Source organism: Stegastes partitus, unplaced genomic scaffold (assembly GCF_000690725.1).
Source record: "Stegastes partitus isolate 25-593 unplaced genomic scaffold, Stegastes_partitus-1.0.2 Scaffold1018, whole genome shotgun sequence".
Lineage (NCBI taxonomy): Eukaryota > Metazoa > Chordata > Actinopteri > Pomacentridae > Stegastes > Stegastes partitus.
The window spans coordinates 146,592-165,128 of NW_007578749.1; the positions used below are offsets into that span (position 1 = coordinate 146,592).

At 40.3% G+C, this 18,537-nt stretch overlaps 2 protein-coding genes across 2 annotated transcripts in view; one reads left to right on the forward strand and one right to left on the reverse strand.

Annotated features, from left to right (window-relative positions):
• Positions 1–18,537, forward strand: part of wdr75 (WD repeat domain 75) — a 21,032-nt gene continuing 2,495 nt past the window's right edge. Inside the window, exons 1-20 of the mRNA XM_008295078.1 lie at positions 1–108; positions 1,147–1,276; positions 2,318–2,383; positions 3,913–4,012; positions 4,586–4,710; positions 5,047–5,117; positions 7,064–7,180; positions 7,449–7,537; positions 7,727–7,885; positions 8,206–8,265; positions 8,872–8,987; positions 9,145–9,320; positions 9,596–9,753; positions 10,904–11,084; positions 12,669–12,763; positions 14,153–14,248; positions 15,689–15,858; positions 17,600–17,659; positions 18,151–18,297; positions 18,423–18,514. Of these exons, the coding sequence (XP_008293300.1) occupies positions 23–108; positions 1,147–1,276; positions 2,318–2,383; positions 3,913–4,012; positions 4,586–4,710; positions 5,047–5,117; positions 7,064–7,180; positions 7,449–7,537; positions 7,727–7,885; positions 8,206–8,265; positions 8,872–8,987; positions 9,145–9,320; positions 9,596–9,753; positions 10,904–11,084; positions 12,669–12,763; positions 14,153–14,248; positions 15,689–15,858; positions 17,600–17,659; positions 18,151–18,297; positions 18,423–18,514 (2,294 nt within the window). The 5' untranslated portion in view covers positions 1–22. The remainder of the gene's footprint in view (positions 109–1,146; positions 1,277–2,317; positions 2,384–3,912; positions 4,013–4,585; positions 4,711–5,046; positions 5,118–7,063; positions 7,181–7,448; positions 7,538–7,726; positions 7,886–8,205; positions 8,266–8,871; positions 8,988–9,144; positions 9,321–9,595; positions 9,754–10,903; positions 11,085–12,668; positions 12,764–14,152; positions 14,249–15,688; positions 15,859–17,599; positions 17,660–18,150; positions 18,298–18,422; positions 18,515–18,537) is intronic.
• Positions 15,541–18,537, reverse strand: part of slc40a1 (solute carrier family 40 member 1) — an 18,722-nt gene continuing 15,725 nt past the window's right edge. The window contains exon 9 of the transcript XR_520710.1: positions 15,541–15,551. The gene's annotated coding sequence lies outside the window, so the exon portion shown is untranslated. The remainder of the gene's footprint in view (positions 15,552–18,537) is intronic.

Consider the following 18,537-nt stretch of genomic DNA (forward strand, 5'->3'; position numbering starts at 1 on the left):
GAAAGGTGACGCCGGCGAAAACATGGTCGAACACGGGGATATCCGCGTGGTTCACCGAGGTGGCAGTAAAATAGACTTCAGGGAGCCTGCCATCACCAATGATTCGAGGTTAGTGCATGTTTTCAGTCCGATAATGTTTAACGTAGGTTTGGAGAAGTTCTCGTTGGTTTTGCTGTTTTTATCAGCCAGAGAGCTAAAGCTAATGCTAGCCGTTAGCTTTAGCAATATAAGCCAGCAGCTAGCTGTTGATATGTTCTGCTGCTGTTTACAAACTAATGTCACCGGTTTCTTTTTTCTCTCTGCGACACTGTCGTTTTCTCAAATTAAATATAAATAATTACAGACAAGTACATAATAATTTCCTGGTATTTAAACGTACAAGTCCTAATACAAAGTGCACGGTTTAAGTCAGAGCTTAACCTGATAGTCTGCCTGTTTTTCAGTTATTTCAGAGTAAAATATATTTAAAATGTAAGACACGCGTCTCTCTGCACAGTAAAGTCATCACACTTTCGAAGCTCAGATCATTTCCACATTAATATCACAGTGATAAATGGACCAGTGGCTTTCTAACTGTGCTGTGAAGTTAGTTTAATTTATGATGATTTACAGCTAGAATCACGTGTAGTAAATTGTTTTTGAACTGCTGAGCTAGACCAGGGTTGTCAGTTTTAGCTACTTGTTTGAGCTACCATATCTGACAGGTTAATAATAGTCTGTGATCTGGGTCATTTAAATAGTCCAGGAGAAGAGGCTGGTGATGAAAACTACAAGGGCTAACTTTTCCTCCACCTCTTGCAGCCTCCTCTGTATCTTATTGCTTTTTTTTGCAGTCAAAGCCTGCCAGTGTTTCCTTTTTGAATTACTTATTGAACTGGTTTCCAGCAGCTTCCTACAATGACAAGCCCTGTGACCGATGGCTCTGTTGCACATAGTCATACACATTGCACAAGTGTGAAGTAGATCTGCTGAATGCTTAAATGATGTGCAAAGAACCCAAAATGTACAACACTTGAACTTTTGATGAAACAATGTCATCTCATTTCGGGAGGTTTAAAGCATAAGTGAAGTGTTAGATAGATGTGGGGCTATTTATGAACCTTTCAGAGCTCTAGCCTCAGCCGCCGCTGGTTTGTGTTGCTGCAGGTTCCTGCTGTGTGCCTCAGGAGAGTGTGTGAAGGTGTTCAGCACCTCCACGGAGGAGTGTATACATGACCTGCGGGGACACACCGACCTGGTGACAGGTGTGCTGCTCAGACCCTCCAACCATCTGCAGGTACAGTGTCTTTCTGCATTCATACAAAAAATTACTGCAACAAGCAACAACGAACAAGGGCTTTTTCATGCTGCTGAAGTACAACCACAGGAGTAGTGAACTTAAAGACGCAGCCTTTTCTTAACCATCGCCCAAAACTCATATAAAGTTTCTTATTATAAAGAGTAAAGCAAAAAAAAATCACAGAAGCTGAAGAATCCAGTGTCATACGCTTTTGTTTTATGAATAACTTAATATGTTTTAATTGTTATTGAAGAGTTCATTTGCAAAAACAGATAACTCCATCTTCACAAACCTTCAGAAAACCCACTTTTCCATCGTTTACCTGAGACAATATCAACCAAACTTAAGTTATCTCTGCTGTTGTCATGTCATTTCTGCTGAGTCAAATCCACTCAACGTCAGTTTGATTGATATTATCTCAAGCAAACAACAACAAAAAAAGTTTTCAAAAAATCTACAAAAATGGAGTTATCTGTTTTTGCAAATGAACTCTTCTATTGTTCAATTATACATTTGTCAGTAATTTGACTAACTAGTAACTAATTACTAACAAATTGCAGTGATCCATCTGTGCCTGAACACTAACTTAGCAGCACTCATACTATAGATTTGATGTTTTGGAAAAATCTGCTTTTCGTGTTTCAAAGACTCAAGTATGTCTTTTGTACAATTAATCTAATGTACTTATTTTGTCATCTAAGTTTGTCCTGTTTTATTTTAACATTTGCACATACAATTTTTAGATGGGGTGTCACAGCCCAATATTTGTTTTAAGTGTGATGTGTTTAACTGAACTTTTTCCTGCCAGTTCACTATTTCCACACAGAAAGAAAGCACTGTTCCCTGTTATTGTGATAAGTAACTGTGCTGTAGTACATTAAAGAAGACAGTTCAGTTATAAGCTGTAACTACTATAAATAAAATGTAAATGAGTTAAAGATTCGTTTTGTTGGGATATTCTACATATTCATAAATGCCACATATTGAAGTTGTCACATATTTTACTTCCTGTGGTGATGTGCTCCTACTGCGTTGTAGGTCTACTCCTGCTCAGTAGATGGCACTGTCAGACTTTGGGACTTCACAGATGGCATTCTTATCAAGGTAAGACCTGATTCCTGCTGTTTCTCTTCAGTCTTTGCAGTTACCGTGGGTCATCCCACCCCAGCTTGCACACATTCGCCTTGTCTACTTGTTCTCTGTTTGTGTGTACCATGGAGGTTCCTCCATATGAAAGGCTTTGCCGAAAAACTTAGCCTGAACCGGAAGTGGATGACGACAGCTAGTCTGCAGACATGTCCATTTTCACTCTACTACCAACCAACAGCACATAATGAAGGAAACATACATCTTTCAGCTTTACCACCAATGTTTTGGTTACAGATAAGAAACTACTGCCGTGCTTTCATGCTGCTGTCTTCCCATAGGAGGTTTTGTGTGGAATAAATTTTACTTTGACTACTTTTAACTTGTACACACATCAGTTGGTTTGTAATGAACCTTTATGTGTTTTTATTTTAATTTTTTTTAAGCAAATGTTGACTGTTTCTGGAGCATTGTGCCCTTAAACTATCTACATACTGTCAGTTAATTTAACATAACAGCGCTTGTGTCACACTTCACCTGTACATTTATACGCTTTTCATTAGTTTGGAGAGCCATGCATGGTTCTGTGTGTGACATGCTAGCAAAGGACAAAATTCACAATCCTTCATCTTGGTTGAATTGCTTTTTTTTTTTTTTTTGCATTTCTTCCCAAAGGATGCAATGCACATCAAATAACACCATGTGACTTGGCTTTTCCAACATGCAAGTTGCAAGTCTGTACAATGGTGTCTATGAAAAAACAGTCTTGAATTTGCATCAAATTTAATCATATTTAAACCTGCACACAGCTCTGTGTCCATCTCCACACCTGTTACACCTGCACATGAACTGGTCATTGCATACCTAAACAATGATAGGCTTTATGTGAAATCTTCAGGAAATAAAACAATGACATTCATTTTCGTTACGCATATATTTTTCCAAATTTTTTAGTCAATCAGTAGTCTACCATCAAGAGACTGTCTCACGTTAACAATTATGAAACGATAAGTCTACTGTCAGCATGTCTTTTGCACACTTCTGTTTTAGTTGTTTTGTTGCACATCACTATTTGCACCACACTCCACACAGGACGTTTCTTTACATATTACACTTATTGTACATTTAGCATTTTACATTTTGTTACTGTTTATTTTTGCCTATTCATCAGTATTTATGGTGATGGTAGCTCTGTCTTGTGCTGTATCAACCAAACCATTAATAAAGTCTATCTATCTATCTATCTATCTATCTATCTATCTATCTATCTATCTATCTATCTATCTATCTATCTTACAACATGTTTTTTCCTTCCTATAAAGTCTAATTCAAGAACTCTGCAAGCATTATCATATGATGGAGGAACTTAACAGCCTGGACTGTTTGTTTTGCGCGCAGGACATGGCTAGCACCTGTAATGCCAAAGATGAGAACTTAAAAGTGAAGCAAGTAAAATTACCCTAAGAATAGCTGAGGGCTCACAGGGTTAAGAAAGAACCCATGTTGTGTTTTCTCAGGCATGTGTTTGACAGCTTGATCTCTTCCAGACTTATGTCATCGGATGTCCTATTTACTCCATCTACGCATCTGCAGACCATGAAGGAGTCATCTTTATCGTTATCCCCATGCTTAGTGACAAAAGATCTGGTAGGTTTGACATCTGTTCTAACTGTGATCATTGGATTCATGCATAAGCTTTAGATACACTGTGGGCTTCAGCAAAAAGAAAAAAAATATGTGGGTATTTGAATGTGTTTAGTCTGAATCCAAAACCAGGATAGCTGGCGTGCTCGCTGTCTTTACAAAACTTTCCACCATTGCTTACTGCAGCTTTATATTCAAATGAAAAGCGTTGGTTTTATGGTTTTTTATGGCAATAAATGAAAAGTTCAGAATAAATGTCACTGAACTAGTCGGTCTGAGACATTTTAGATGCGTTAAATCCTGTGGGAAATGATAATTTGGCATTTGGAAAACAATTTAAATGAGACAGTTGTGCTAACATTCAACACTGTTGGTGTGAGCCTTTTTCATTCCTGTGCCTCCAGGACAGAGGTGTACTTTTGTTGATACAATGAGCAGTCTCTGGATAAACACAATTTCAGAGCATTCATCTGGGCGCTTGAAAATGTGGGAGTAAGAAACTGGGTTAGAGGTCACTGAGTATTAATGTGTAACAGACTGATGCTTGACCCAGTGTGTGTGCATGTGTATGTGCAGAGTTGTTCCAGCTGGCTGCCGTGTCTCTGCCACAGAGTGGAGATCAGCTGGTGGAGGCCCGAGAACTTTCTGCTGTGCTCAGCAATGTCAGCTCCAACCCAGCAGCCATCGCCTTTGGTCGAGGGGTACGTACACCGCCGCTATTTTCACAAACAGTCCCTCCGTGAAATCCCTAGCTTAGTCTGGTAGGAATATTGACTCAAGACTTTTCCTACTGTGCCAAATCAAAAATGTCCAGAAGACAATGTTTTCTGCTGTGAGAGCTGACTATAGCTTCACTTCCAATTGTATCTGTTGTCACAAACCCCTATAAAACCTAAAGGGAACATGAATTGAGTGACTACACCTTGTTAAATGAATGTGTTATATCACAGTATGGTTCCAGAGTATACTTCCATTTGTTTGGTAGATGCTGCACTTCAGATTGACACACAGCTAACCCACTGTTACTGTCTTCACAGGGGGAATATATAGCTTCAGCTAAAGGTTTGCAGTTGGAAGTCTTCTTCTTCAAGAAGCAGAAGTCATACAAGTAAGCCAGTGCATCAGTTACTGAGTGTGGAGATGGAAATTAAAGCTGGTATCCACAATTCTGGAAAAAATTTGCTGTTGCTCAGATAATTAGCGCGTCCAAGACTTACCGTTACAGTTGCTCCAATTGCCAGTCTCCTATACTCCAAGCCCTTTTAGCATTTAATAGCTACATTTGACTGTCTGGAATTAGCATTATGGATATCAACAACATGCTTGTGACAAGTGAAAAATTCAATTTTGACAGTCTGAGATATCTGTAACTAGGTTTTGACTAGTCAAAATTGAGTTACAGATATCTGCAATGACCTCAAGAAAACTGTCCTTCGCTTTGTCACACATCCTAAATGCCACTTGCAGATATCTGTAATTCAGTTTTAACTAGTCGAAACTGAGTTAGACTAGGCAAAATTGTGTTGATGACTATGCTCATGCGAGGCTTCCCATTGGATATTGACCCAAATGAACTGGAGGAGAAAAGAGGAAACATAATTTTATCAGTTTCTTAGCAGAAGGAATAGCAGTTGTGGTCATCGATAAGATAGCTAGAAAATGCCATGAAATAGAACGGTAGGACATGATTCAAAAACCACATTTCCATGATTTCCATGAACCCAAAACAGCCGCTAATAGTTTCCGTACAGTCGAATGAATGCCGGGGAGTCTCCCGGGGACACCATGGGAGGAGTGCTGCGGCTTTTAGCGAAGTTTTATTAGGAAATGAATAAATCCTGGTGCGGGTCCGGAGGAGATCCACTACTCAAATGGCAGGGAACGGAAGATAACAGAGCTGAGGGAGCAGGTAGCTACCTGTCATAACTTCTGCCATAATTACAGATATCTGCAACATCAATTCGCCTCGTCGAAACTCTGTTTCAACATATCTGCAATTTCATTTTGACTAGTCATATTAAAAGTTAGAGATATATTGAATTAGAAATCACAATTCATTTAAAGATATCTAGAACTTGATAACAGATATCTGCAAATTATGGCTATCCAGAAATCTAGTTTTAGATATCTACAGTTTCATACTGACTATACATAATTCCAGTTCAAGATATCTATAACGTCATTTTGATTAGTAAAAACGAAGTTAAAGATATCTACAAATGCCATCATAGATATCTTTATTCATCTATTCATCTTTATTTATCTTTTTTGAATTTCCCTTCTGGGATAAATAAAGTATTTTTCATTTCATTTAATGGAGGGGAGTTGAAGATATCTTGATTTGATTTGATTCTGACTAGTCAGAGTGAAACTGTAGATATGTCAAAATGGCTTTACAGATAGTCATAATTTAGTTGCAGATATCCACATCTCACATTACTGATATCCATGACTGAATTAAAAGTATCTGTAATGAGAAACCCCATAGACATAAATGGGGAAAGTGATGTGATTCGTCCAAGGAGGAATTAAGGTGTTGATATCTGAAATCACAATTGTGGATAAGAATAGTGTCATTGTGGATATCTGAAATGTTCATTGTGACTAGTCAGAATGAAACTGTAGATATCTCATTATATATCCAGACTAGCTATTAAATGTTAAGAGGGCTTGCCATAGTCATCCTGTCCAGTGCACAAGCTCAAATGTGTTGTGTGAATCAGTCCATGCCACTTCATTTGGACAAAGCCCCGTAAATTGTAAACAATCACCAGAATTCTTTCAATGCACACCCAATGTGACCAAAAGTCTTACTATTCTTGACTCTACCTTTAAATAAATGACATTTTGTTTCAGAGGTCAAACCAAAACTTTTAATTGCTTTCAGGCACAAATCTAAAGAAAACACAACTTGTTTTTGTGGCATTTGTGCATTATTGACCACAAATTGTTACAGAGCGCAGCAGTGAGTTTGTACCCTGAAATCCCTATTTTCCCACAAAACCGTGAGGATGCTCAATAACTCCAAACACCTGTCCCTGTGTGGGTTGCTAGGTTTTTCCTTAAAGAGGACAACAAGAAGGGAGGCCTGAACACATTCACGTGCGTTGCCTGTCACCCGAAAAATGACTGCATTGCCACGGGACATGAAGATGGCAAGATTCGCCTGTGGTGAGTGACCTTTGAGCGTACACTTTCACACACAGCATGTTGATAGTTTTGCACAGTTATTTCGTCTGCTGCTCACTTGTTTTGAGTGTATTTTGCTGATAGCTGAAGCAGTGAACTCCACTCCCCTAGCATGATGTGAAAGAAACTTCTTGGTCCAGTTAATTATTGTTCTGTTAGCCTGATTGATTTGATTTTGCCTTTCAGTATTTTATTTTAATATTTCTAGCAATAAATCCTGTTTCTCTAACATCGCTGTTCATCTGCTCAGGAGAAACTTTAACCAACAGAAGGAGTACACATACTCCACCCTGCACTGGCACCACAACGCTGTGAGCTCACTGCGCTTCACTCCAGAAGGTACTTGTGTATTAATTACATGTATTTATTTAACCTAGTAGTTTATTACCAAAGGGAAATCTAATCTGTTTCCCGCAGTATGCTGAATGTCTTCTCGTTTTGTTAAGACTTGTTTTTATTGGGCCTTCACCAGAACAAAGACAAAAAGCCTCCCTGCCTCTTTATCTAAGTCTGCTGTTGTTTCCTCAGGCACCAACCTGCTGAGTGGAGGTGTGGAGTCTGTGCTTGTCCAATGGCGATACAACCAAGAGAGTCAGCGGGACTTCCTGCCCCGCCTGGGTGCCGCAATCACACACATTGCTGTCTCACCTGATGGAGCGCTGTTCTGTACCTCACACAGTGACAACAGTAAGAGGCTGTAAACTGTATCCCCCACTCTGATGAAACACAATGATTCTAATTGTGTTAACAGTGGAACCGGTTACGTATATAATCTTTATTGGCGTCAGAATGTAACTGCTGTCGTGAAACTTCAGCTGAAGACTTCTGTACGTCACTCATTTATCAGCTCATTTTGTAGAAAGGTGCTCACTTGTCCTTGAGTGACAGCGATGGATAATGTTTATTGCAGTAATAACTGAAGCAGTCAAATGTGCATGTAGGTTTTCTTCAGAAAGTTCTTGGTGACGGAAGACCGCGATAACTGACTTTTGTGTCTTGTCGTTTAGAGATCACAATCATCCAGAGCTGTGTTAAAGTGTCAGCTGTCCTTCAAGGCCTGGTCAAAGGTGAGTACAGACTGTAGGTGGCAACAGCACGTACAGTGATCATTAACACACTGTATGGGCTCATAAATACCATAAATGACAGTTATTGGAGAACAATCCTGCGGAAAAAGAATGAAGGATCTTGATGAGAGAAGAAGCCTTAAATTCCCCAAACTGTGTTTTCAGCTTAATTAATTAAACTAGTCACCTAAGTTCTTATGTTACTCATGTAGAAAATAATGAAATATTTTGGTTGCAATGAAGTAAAGTTGAATTTGCACCATCAAAGTGCTGTTTAATGGCTTTCACAAAGGAAGGTAATGAAATAACCTCCTAGTGTTTCCTTTTATACCAGCTGCATCAACAAGGTCCTACCTACCATGAGTGACAGCTTTACTCAAATACAAAGGACTTACCACTGTTACCTTTACTGTGTTGTCAGAATTACCTTTTTAGCGAGTCATACTTACAAAAATGCCATACTTTTGTGTTATATGTTGTAGTTTCTTTTCAGTGTCTGAGCAGATTGACTCAGGAGAAAAGAGTGTATACTTTAGACGGCATGAACAAAGAAGATTTGAACCTGTCGGGTTTCTCTGCATGTGTTCTCTTTCTGTCGGGCTGCAGGAGAAAGTGTCCGGACAGACTTGATGGTGGACCCACGCAGCAAAGCTTTGGTGCTGAATGGGAAACCAGGACACCTGCAGTTTTACTCCCTCCAAAGAGACAAACTGCTGTACAATGTAAGCACTCTGCTTTCGTGGCTGAGCTAAAAGATGTCACACATAATTACCCTTTCATTGACACATGCATTTGTTATCCCTGAGTTCAACCCTGAATAAAGAATGAGCTCACTTAATAGATAAACTCTAAGGTCTGTCGTCTTTATGTTCCCCACAGCTGGACATAGTGCAGCAGGAGTACATTCATGAATTGGGCCTGGAACAGTTTGAGGTTGTCAAAGCAGCATTTGATGCCTCTGGCACCTGGCTAGCCACAGTGGAAGAAAGAAAACAAAAATCTGCTGAGCTGGAGATTAACTTAAAACTGTGGGCATTCGATGAACAAACCCAGAGGTATGGACGTCTCCGCTGTAACTGCTTTTCTCTTAAGACTCTCTTTCTGAACAGTCAAGTGAAGACGCAGACAGGAAGCGTAGGGAAAGGGAAGGGGAAGGGGGATCGAACATGCAACACAGGACTCCGGATGTAATCAGACTTTGGCTATGTGGTATTTGCTGTAACCGTTTAGCTACTCAGACAGTCAGTAATGTCCAGTAGAGTTTTTTTAATAGAAAGGAAATAGTTCTGTAATTTTTTTCCCTCTTTGTCCCTAACCCCATTTGATGCAGTTTTGTGCTGAACACGACCATCTCAGCCCCCCACGAGGCCAGGATTACAGCCATGTGCTTTCGCCAAGCCACTGACAGCCAGACCACCATGCTGGTCTCCACCAGCACGGACGGACATTTCAAAGCCTGGCAGCTGGTCGCACCAGCCCACACAGAGGGTGAGCAGTCTAGCTTAGTGTCTGATGTTCTAGTCCTCCAAAAGGCCGAGCAGTTCAAGTGTGATGATGTTAACCGTACTCTTTTGTTTTAGGCGTCTATTTATCCACCTGTGTCCAATTTGCTGTTCAAGAATTATGTTGTCATATCTATGCATAGATGTGTGAGCTGCCCTCATTATAGCTTATAACTGTCTGTAACCCTCTGAACCCCAAGTAAGTGTTTTTTTGCTGCTGTCACATAAAGTCCTGCACCTACACAGAAAAAGCACTCAATGTTTTACGTAGTAACCCTAACATATGCTATAAATCATAAAAAAAGTTGTATTTCTTCTGGCTCTACATACTATAGATATTTTACTACTCGTGTTGTTAAAATTTCTTTCCATGCTGCAGTTCAGCCTAGTTCAGCTGAAAAATCCCTAATTTTTTCTCATGTTATTGTTGGTCACATGTAAGTGAATCACGGCTTTGTGGTTGTGCTGAGGAGCATATTTTATTTTTTGTAGAATCTGGTTTTTGCAAATGGTTCATTTGATGAAAAAAATGAAGTGATTTTGGTGACACATCACAATATTCAGCTTAGATTTGTATAATTCTTTCCACAGAACAGCGCATCAGACATTAGTTTCAGTACTGTCAGAAGGTTAAAAATGCAACTATTCTTTCCGTGTTTTTCATTCTTTTCTTTTTTTTCTTTTAATTTTGGCAATTTTATTAATGTGTTCAATTGTTTATTATTTCAAATATTACATGCCTTTCACATGTTTTGGTGGGTCTTGGGGTTCAAAAAGTAAAACAAATATCTGAGCAAGGAGTTGTAAGATAGCAGTATCCGGTTCTTTTTGATCATATGTAGTTATCAGGCAAAACAGACTAAAGTACTTTTTGGTAATTGAACATCTTTACTGCATATGATAGTGTCCTACAATCATTGCAATGGAATGGGTTCTTTTATTCAGAGTGCATGATTTTACACATTTGTAGTCTGGGGACATCAGTAGGAAGCAAGTCGCTTGTTGGTGCCAGGCTGTTAACTTTTCAGCACATCAGACTGAATGACTGGTTTTAGCCAAATTAGGCAGTATTTCTCAGTAATCCTGCTCTCCTTGTGTCTGTCTCCTGCTCTCTTTTCTCTCGAATGTGCTGGCAGACGAAGGTCCCTCCTGGTCGTGTGATTTTGTCGGAACCTATCGCGGCCTGGTGCCTAAATGCTGCTGTTTCTCAGCCGACAGCTCCCTGTTGGCCGTCAGCTTTCAGGAGGTGGTGACTGTGTGGAGCCCTACCTCCTGGGAGCTTCTGACAACTCTGTCCCAGCCACCAGGAGCCATCAGGTCAGAGCATACTTGCACATAAACGCCCTGCACAGTCAGCAGTGCTGGTACTGTTGACCTGATTATGTTTGCAGCATTGTTAGGTATCGAAAACGAACCCTGAATGCTTGGTCAGATGATTTATACTGAAGTTTAATTATCCATTTTCCTGTTAGGCTGTTTCACAAGTTTTACTATTGTACAGAAAGTTGGAAGCTTATTTACTTAAAAAAGCTGGGGTGTAATAGTAATGTTTTAGTATGGGTACTGAAATGCAATATTTTCACAAACATTGTGACTTAAAAATCTGTAGACCTAAATACACAGAAATATATATACAGAGGCATAGAAATTGTCTCTGTAAACAAGTAGCTATTGTAATAACAAACGCAGACCAACAGAGTTAATACAGAGACATCACAGTTTCACAGTCTGCTAAAACAATCAGGACTGGATAGAACATGTTATTCTTGTTTTGGTGCTCCTGCTGTACTTTTTTTTTTGCCCTTTTTGTAAGCAGAGACACGTCACGACTCACATTCAGAACAAAAAGACTGACAAGTGGCACTTAAAGCACACAGACTCACTACATTTAGTTGGTTTAGATTTTATTTTTTGTTTTGCTGTTGAGGTGCGTCACTGATGTGTGCTTTTGACCCTTTTTGGCAAAAGTGCAGAGTGTTGTTTCTCACCACAGACGGAATGTAACCGCCTGAGCAAGAGAAGGGCTGCCTGTCAGCTAGTAGATCAGTTGAACAGGCTGCAGTTTCGCAATGTTGCTGGAGTCTCAGAAATGTTGGCTGATGTCCCTTCTGCTCACAAAGGGGGCCCTCGGGTCACTGAGGACGCGGAACTACTGTTGCTAGTTTCTGTACCACTTTTTTGAAATAATTCCAAAACACTGAATCAGCTTTTATCATATTCGCAAGAAAAACAATAAGATGGTGACTTGCATAATGTCTGAAAATATAGGAACCAGATCAGGTGGACACTTAAGTGTTGAGAAACTTTTAAAAGGTGGCAGTTCACAAGACTAGAAAATATCTCCTGGTAATTATTGGAAATGGGTATTTGTTTGTGTTACCTCTTACATTTGAAAGGAACGTTTTTCTGTGTAATTTGGGCGCTGAATCGGAATTCTCGACTAGTACGACTTCAGAGTTGAAGGAGGGAAACTGGAAGACATCAATGGTGAGCTGTTTTGACAGCTGCCTGGTGCCACTTACGTAACTACCACCTATAGATGTGGAGAGCTCGGCCAATTGCTTGACCTTAACCTCACTATCTCTGGACGCTTTCTTTTTTTTAAATTAAGAAATATATTTGCCATTTTTTCATAGGAATGTCAGACATTTACTTTAAATGATATTTGGGGATCTGAGTGTTCCACATTTATTGATTTCTTTGGGTGTTTGGTTCTTGGTGGGTGTTCAACCCTGCGCTTGCATTTTACTATGTGAAACCCCCCAAAGCAGAAAACTTCACAAAAGATAATCCTGTGAAATATGTGTGGTGTGAGGAGCTGGTTGGTTGAGGGGGGACTTGAGATTCTTTACAGTCACAGGAAAATAATAGAGACTTTTTTTTTTTCTCCCCCTTCATTAGGGATCTTTGTTTTGGTCGACTAAGCTGTTCCAAGTATCTGCTGGGGTTCACCACCAAGGATCTACTTTGCTGTTGGAACCTCCTTACCTGCTCCTGTAAGACAACTTCTGTACATGTCAAATGTATAGCGGCTGCTGCATGCAGTCAGAGCCATAAGTATTTGAAACAGTTTTCATAATTTTGCACCCGAACACCACCACCGTGGATTTGAAAGTCATTCTATACGTACTGTAGTCCCTCCATTTTCACAGGCCTAATAGTGATTGAATGGCTGACTGATATGCAATCTCATGTCTAGGTGTGACCTGTTTCCTCACTATTTCATGACAAGTTAATGAGATAAAAGGTCAGGGTTGTATTCCAAATGTTAAATTTGCATTTGGTGTTCATGGGAACTTGCAGTATGTGGTCCAAATAGGTGTCGATGAAAATGAAGGATGCTGAAAAACCAAAACAGACCTATCAGGGAGATAGCAGAAATTCTTGGATCATCACTCAGCAACACCAAAAGACAACTGAAGTGGGTGGTTGCAGAAATCTTATGTAAAGAAGAACCCCTTCACAGCATCTGTCCAAGTCAAGAACGTGTCATTGTCAAAGTCTATCAAGTCATGTCCCCATGAATGTAAATACAGACAGTTTACCTCAAGATGCAGACCACTGGTGACACTCAAAAACAGAAAGGACAGATTAGAAAAAAAAAAACTAGCCACTTCTTGGAGCAAGAGTTTTCAGACAGATGAAACCTAGATTAACTTGGAGCAGAATGATTCTTTTCCAGAAGAGTCTGGAGAAGGAAAAAACAAAGACCACATCATCTGCCAAACATGTTGGAGGAAGTGCTTCAGCATGGTTGCCAACAGAACTGGGTCACTGCTGTTTATTAACTGCCGATTAAAGTAGCAGAATGAATTGTAAAATGTATACAGCTCCGCTTTCTATTCAGATTCAGTCAGCTGCTGCAAATTGACAGGAAGGCACTTCTTTAGTACAGGGGGGTAATGACCCAAAACTTAATGCGAGGGCAACCCAAGAGCTTCTGAAGGCAAAGAATGTTCCTAAATGGCAGTCACTTAATGTCAAACCCACTGAGCTACTTTGTACTTACGGAAGACAAAACTGAGGGAGGACATATCCACAAACAAGCAGCAGCTGAAAGCAAAGCGTCTCACATTTATGGGTTCCAGATGTCAGGCAGTCATTGGCAGCACTGGATTAGCTTCTTAGTATTAAAAATAAGTTTATGATTATGAGGTTGTCAAATTACTGTTGGGCCTGTGAAAAAAACTGGCTGTATTCCCGTCACTGTTCAATATAATGTTTTAGTTGAAGCCTTTGAATTAAAGCTGAACAAGCACACTTCAGTCTCGAATTGATCGCTTCATTTCTAACCCACTGTGATGTACAGAAGCAAAGTTAGAATTAGTTACTGTCCAAATACCAACATTTAACTCTAATTTTCTCTTTTCTTCTTTCATCTCCAGTGGAGTGGAGCACCTCCATGGACATCAGCCTGCTGCTGGCTGACCCCCTCTCTGAGAACATGGCTGCCTTCTGCTGCCAAGCTGGATGCACAGACTGTAAGCTTTACACCGGGTGCCCAAATTTGATTTAAATCCCACCTAAAAGCACAATTGAAAAACAATATTTGCAATCAGTTTTTAAAAAATATGACCTGAGTGGTACTTCACAGTCAGTCCTCCAGTCCTACAGGTCAGATTTGAGAAAGAACTCTCGTCTGCTTTGACCTGTATATTGTTTTTACTGGAGTGTTTTACTGATAGCCTCATGAATGCAGTGCTTTAACTCCATAAGATAAACCATATAGGAATGTTTTCTCAAGACAAAAAGTCAACGGTCGTGCTAGTGGCTCAGCTTCAACAAGCGTGCAAGCTAATGATGATGCTAATAGGTTGATGGTAAGCAGGTTCTACGTACAACCTCACACTTTAATGTGTTAGCATGCTAGCAGTTGCTAATTTGCACGGATGGGAATGTCATTAGCTGTTGAAGTCATGAATCAAACTATTGGGCAAATTAAAATTTTTGACCTGATAGTTAGTGATGCACAATATTAAAATTTCTGGCCGATATCGATGTCCGATATTGAGATTTCTGATATCATCGAAAACCGATATTACTGATGTCGATATTCAATTTTTGTTCTCACCAAAAAATGCGTATAGGTAAGCACTGTGAGAACGTGAAAACTATTCAAAAGAAGCCCATACCAAATTAGACTGCATAGCTTCTATATTACGTAACAAAAGTGAAACATATTTAACGTTCAAGTCCAGGACCCATCCATCCATCCATTTTCTATACACCGCTTAATCCTCACTAGGGTCGCGGGGGGGCTGGAGCCTATCCCAGCCGACTTAGGGCGAAGGCAGGGAAGTCCAGGACCATTTAAGTAAAAACATCTGTGAAATAGCAGCAACATCAAATGTAGAGACGAAGGCACTGATGTTAGACAGTCATTGGTTTTTCACATCGGCTGAATTTGTTCATCGGACCGATACTAACATATGGGAAAAAACACTTAATATTGGCCGATACTGATGTGGTCGCTGATATATCGTGCATCCCTACTGATAGTGAATCTCGATGAAACGTCCAGGAGTCGCCAAAGCTGTTAAAGTTTGTCCTGCAGATAACATTCATGACAACAATCAGTATAATAGTTGTTGAGACAGATTCAAGTGGTGGACTGACATACACTGCTGTCCCTAGAGCTAAAAATACAAATGTTTTTCCCAAGTACTGAATGCCTCTCCAAACTGATTTGGAGCCAGCATACAGCTGCTGCTTGTTGACAAAATTAAAAGTTGTTCTGTATAAGTTATCTATAAACATAAACAAGCCCCTTCTAGTGGAAAAAATCTTGAATGACTACAGTTATTAAATTGTGGCTCCTCTTTGGCCTCTGTCACTGCGTCATCTGTCACTTCCTTATCTGAAGCACAAAAATCAATGTTAGTGATTTTTTTTAAACGGTTTTCTATCTTGTCTGCTTTCAGTGTTTGTGTTCAAGCCCAGCGAGCCTCGGCCATTGTTTTCCCAGAAGGCCGTGTGCTCAGGCACTGTGACTCGCGCTGTGTTCGCCCCGAGGGAGAAGATGTTGGAGAGCTGCGAAGAGAGCAGCCAGTGGCTGAACCGCTCTCAGCTTCACTTTCTCACACAGCACATGGTAAACACCACCGTCAAGAAGCCCCTTAATGACATATATCTTGTGTTTAATTGACAACAAAGAATAGTAATGTTCTAAATAAGGTGTTGGGCCAATACGTGCCATCAGAACAGCTTCAGCGAAGAACAAAATTCTTCCCTAAGATATTTCCTCATTTGCTGTTTTAATGATATTTGGTCTAAAATCTCCCATGGATGTTCCGTTAGGCTGAGATCTGGTGTTTAAAGGCCACAGCATGAGATTTTTTTTCATTAAAACATTAAGTAAACCCCTTACGATTACGGATGGAGGCATTGTCATCCAGGAAGAGACCACACCCATCACCATAGAAATGTTTCAGCATAGGATAAAGGTGATCACTCAGAACTATTTGGGTTTGATTTGCAGTGACTCTCTCCTCTAAGGGGACACGTGAACATGGCCGCAAAATGCCGCCCACAACGTAACGAAGCCACCAGAGCCCCTCAATGTGGGGGTCAAGCATTCAGGTCATGGATGTGTTGAGAGTTGGTCTAATGCTGCCACTCAGTCTTCTTGCTGATTTTCCCAGTGGCCACTCTGGGTTTCGTAATAAAAACACCTGCCACCAAACAAACCATTTTCCCCGTAGATCAGCATCAGCATAATAACACCCACAAGACTGGGTGTTATTAATATGAGTGTTTAATCCATGGAGGTTTCATGTTGTAAAGCCCAAACCCTTGTGCAAAGTCAAAGTGAGAAGTGAGATCGATGCGATGCGGAAGCAAATGTGGAGCTTGAAGACTTTTTGGGCTCATGAAGCAGGCACCAGTATCCAGGACTCCTCAATACATCCATTGTTTAGGTTATCAGCATTTTTTGTTCCCTTTTTGAAATGTCAGCTGACTAATGAGGCTACCCTTCCAAGGGACTACAGAGGAAAAGCAGAAAACAGAACCTGAAGGAACTTTCCTGATAATAAACTTAAAAGGACTTTCTGTGGATGCAATTTTTAAAAAATATTTTCGTTATTTTGTTCATGTTTTGGCCTTTAAATAATTTATTAAACAGCTGTGCTCCAGTAATTTAAGCATTGCAGTGAGTGGTCCAAACAAGGCACTACACTTAGAGGTTTTTTCTTTTTTTTTTTTTTACACAGTGCCGTGTTAGTTACTGATTGGCCTTGGGGGCATAACTGTGTAATTTGTTAAGAGATAAGATATTCGTTGTTTTTTACCCCTTGCTGTAGATTACCTTAAAGCGGTACTTGATGAAAACATTTTTCTCTGGAGAAGTGATAAATCCAAAGTGACTGCAATTATGAGTACGTGTATCCAGTCAAGACTGGAAGAAGGAAGCAAATGTATTCTTGATTTTCAGTTCCATATTTTCTCACAAAAAAAAAAAAAAAAAAAAATCCTTGTTAAAAATCGGACTACTGTTATGTTAATATACATATAGTGGTCAGTGGTCATGGCCTGCGATTCCTCCCGGTGTGGACAGCCCCAATGGTAGCATTTACCACAATCCTCAGTGCCATGCCATGCTTCCCTCAGTCCAGTGGTGTGTGTGTATGTATGTGTTTTTTGTTTGTTTGTGTGTGTGTGCCTACATGAAGGATGTTTTTAAATGCCGTAAAGCACTCTGCGTTGCTCTAGTGTATGAAGAGTGCTATACAAACAAAGTTCGATTTGATTTGATAGAGCTTCTGTAAAACTAGTGACTTCTTTTGCACATTCTGTGTGTTTCTGCTGTTTGCTGACGTGACTCTCCTCTGCAGGACCTCATGACGTTCACCACCAAAGCAGAGGATGACAGACTCATGGCTTCCAGCAAACAGGTGAGGCTTACCAGTGCACCAAACACTTCTCAGCACGAGCCTGTTGCAGATATTTGGGCTGTTACCTAAATCCTCAGAATGGTGCATACCAAGCATGTTTACAGGGATTTTTTTCAAGCTGTACAGCCACCCGAGCTTATATGTGATAGCAACTAGCGAAGGACAACATATCAAAACTAACAAAATGAAAGCTGTGAGCTGACTGGTGTCTATGCTCAGTTGTTGCTTCTTCTGAAAGGAGCACAGAAAGCCCAGTCCATTATTCTTGTCTAAAGTTACAGTGCCTGGCAAGTGGTACTAGAAGTGTCCAATAAACAAACCTTCTGCAGATTCATGCAGCTTTTTTCAAAAATCCATATGAGTGTTTTGTCTCTTGCTCTCTCTCCACTTAAAGAAATCCCAACATTATGTTGAAGCTTTACTTCTGACCCACCTATGTTGGCATATTTTCATGAGTATTTTTCCTAACGTGATTTTGTTCCTCCTCCAAGCTTGTGATTGACGACAGCGTCGCCATGACGCCGTTCTACCTGTTACTGGGAAAACACAGACATCAGCAACAGGAAAGCCAAGACCCAGTGAGCAGCCTTTCTGCTGAGAGGACACCTTTACCACAGGGCTCTGTTGCTGTCAAGGAGGTTGGTAGTTCAGTCAAGCACGGAGCATTTCTACTTGTACAGAAGCATCAACATTACATTTTACAACACAAAGACATCTTTTTAGCCTTATCGTATTGGTTTGACGTGACTTGTCTCTCTAACAGCTTCTGCAGTCTCCAGCCCACGTCCTGCCCTCTACTTCTTTCCTCTGCTCCATGTTCGTGCAGTCCCTGCTCATCTCCATCACAGACCCCAGGTCAGTAATCTACTCGTCTGAAA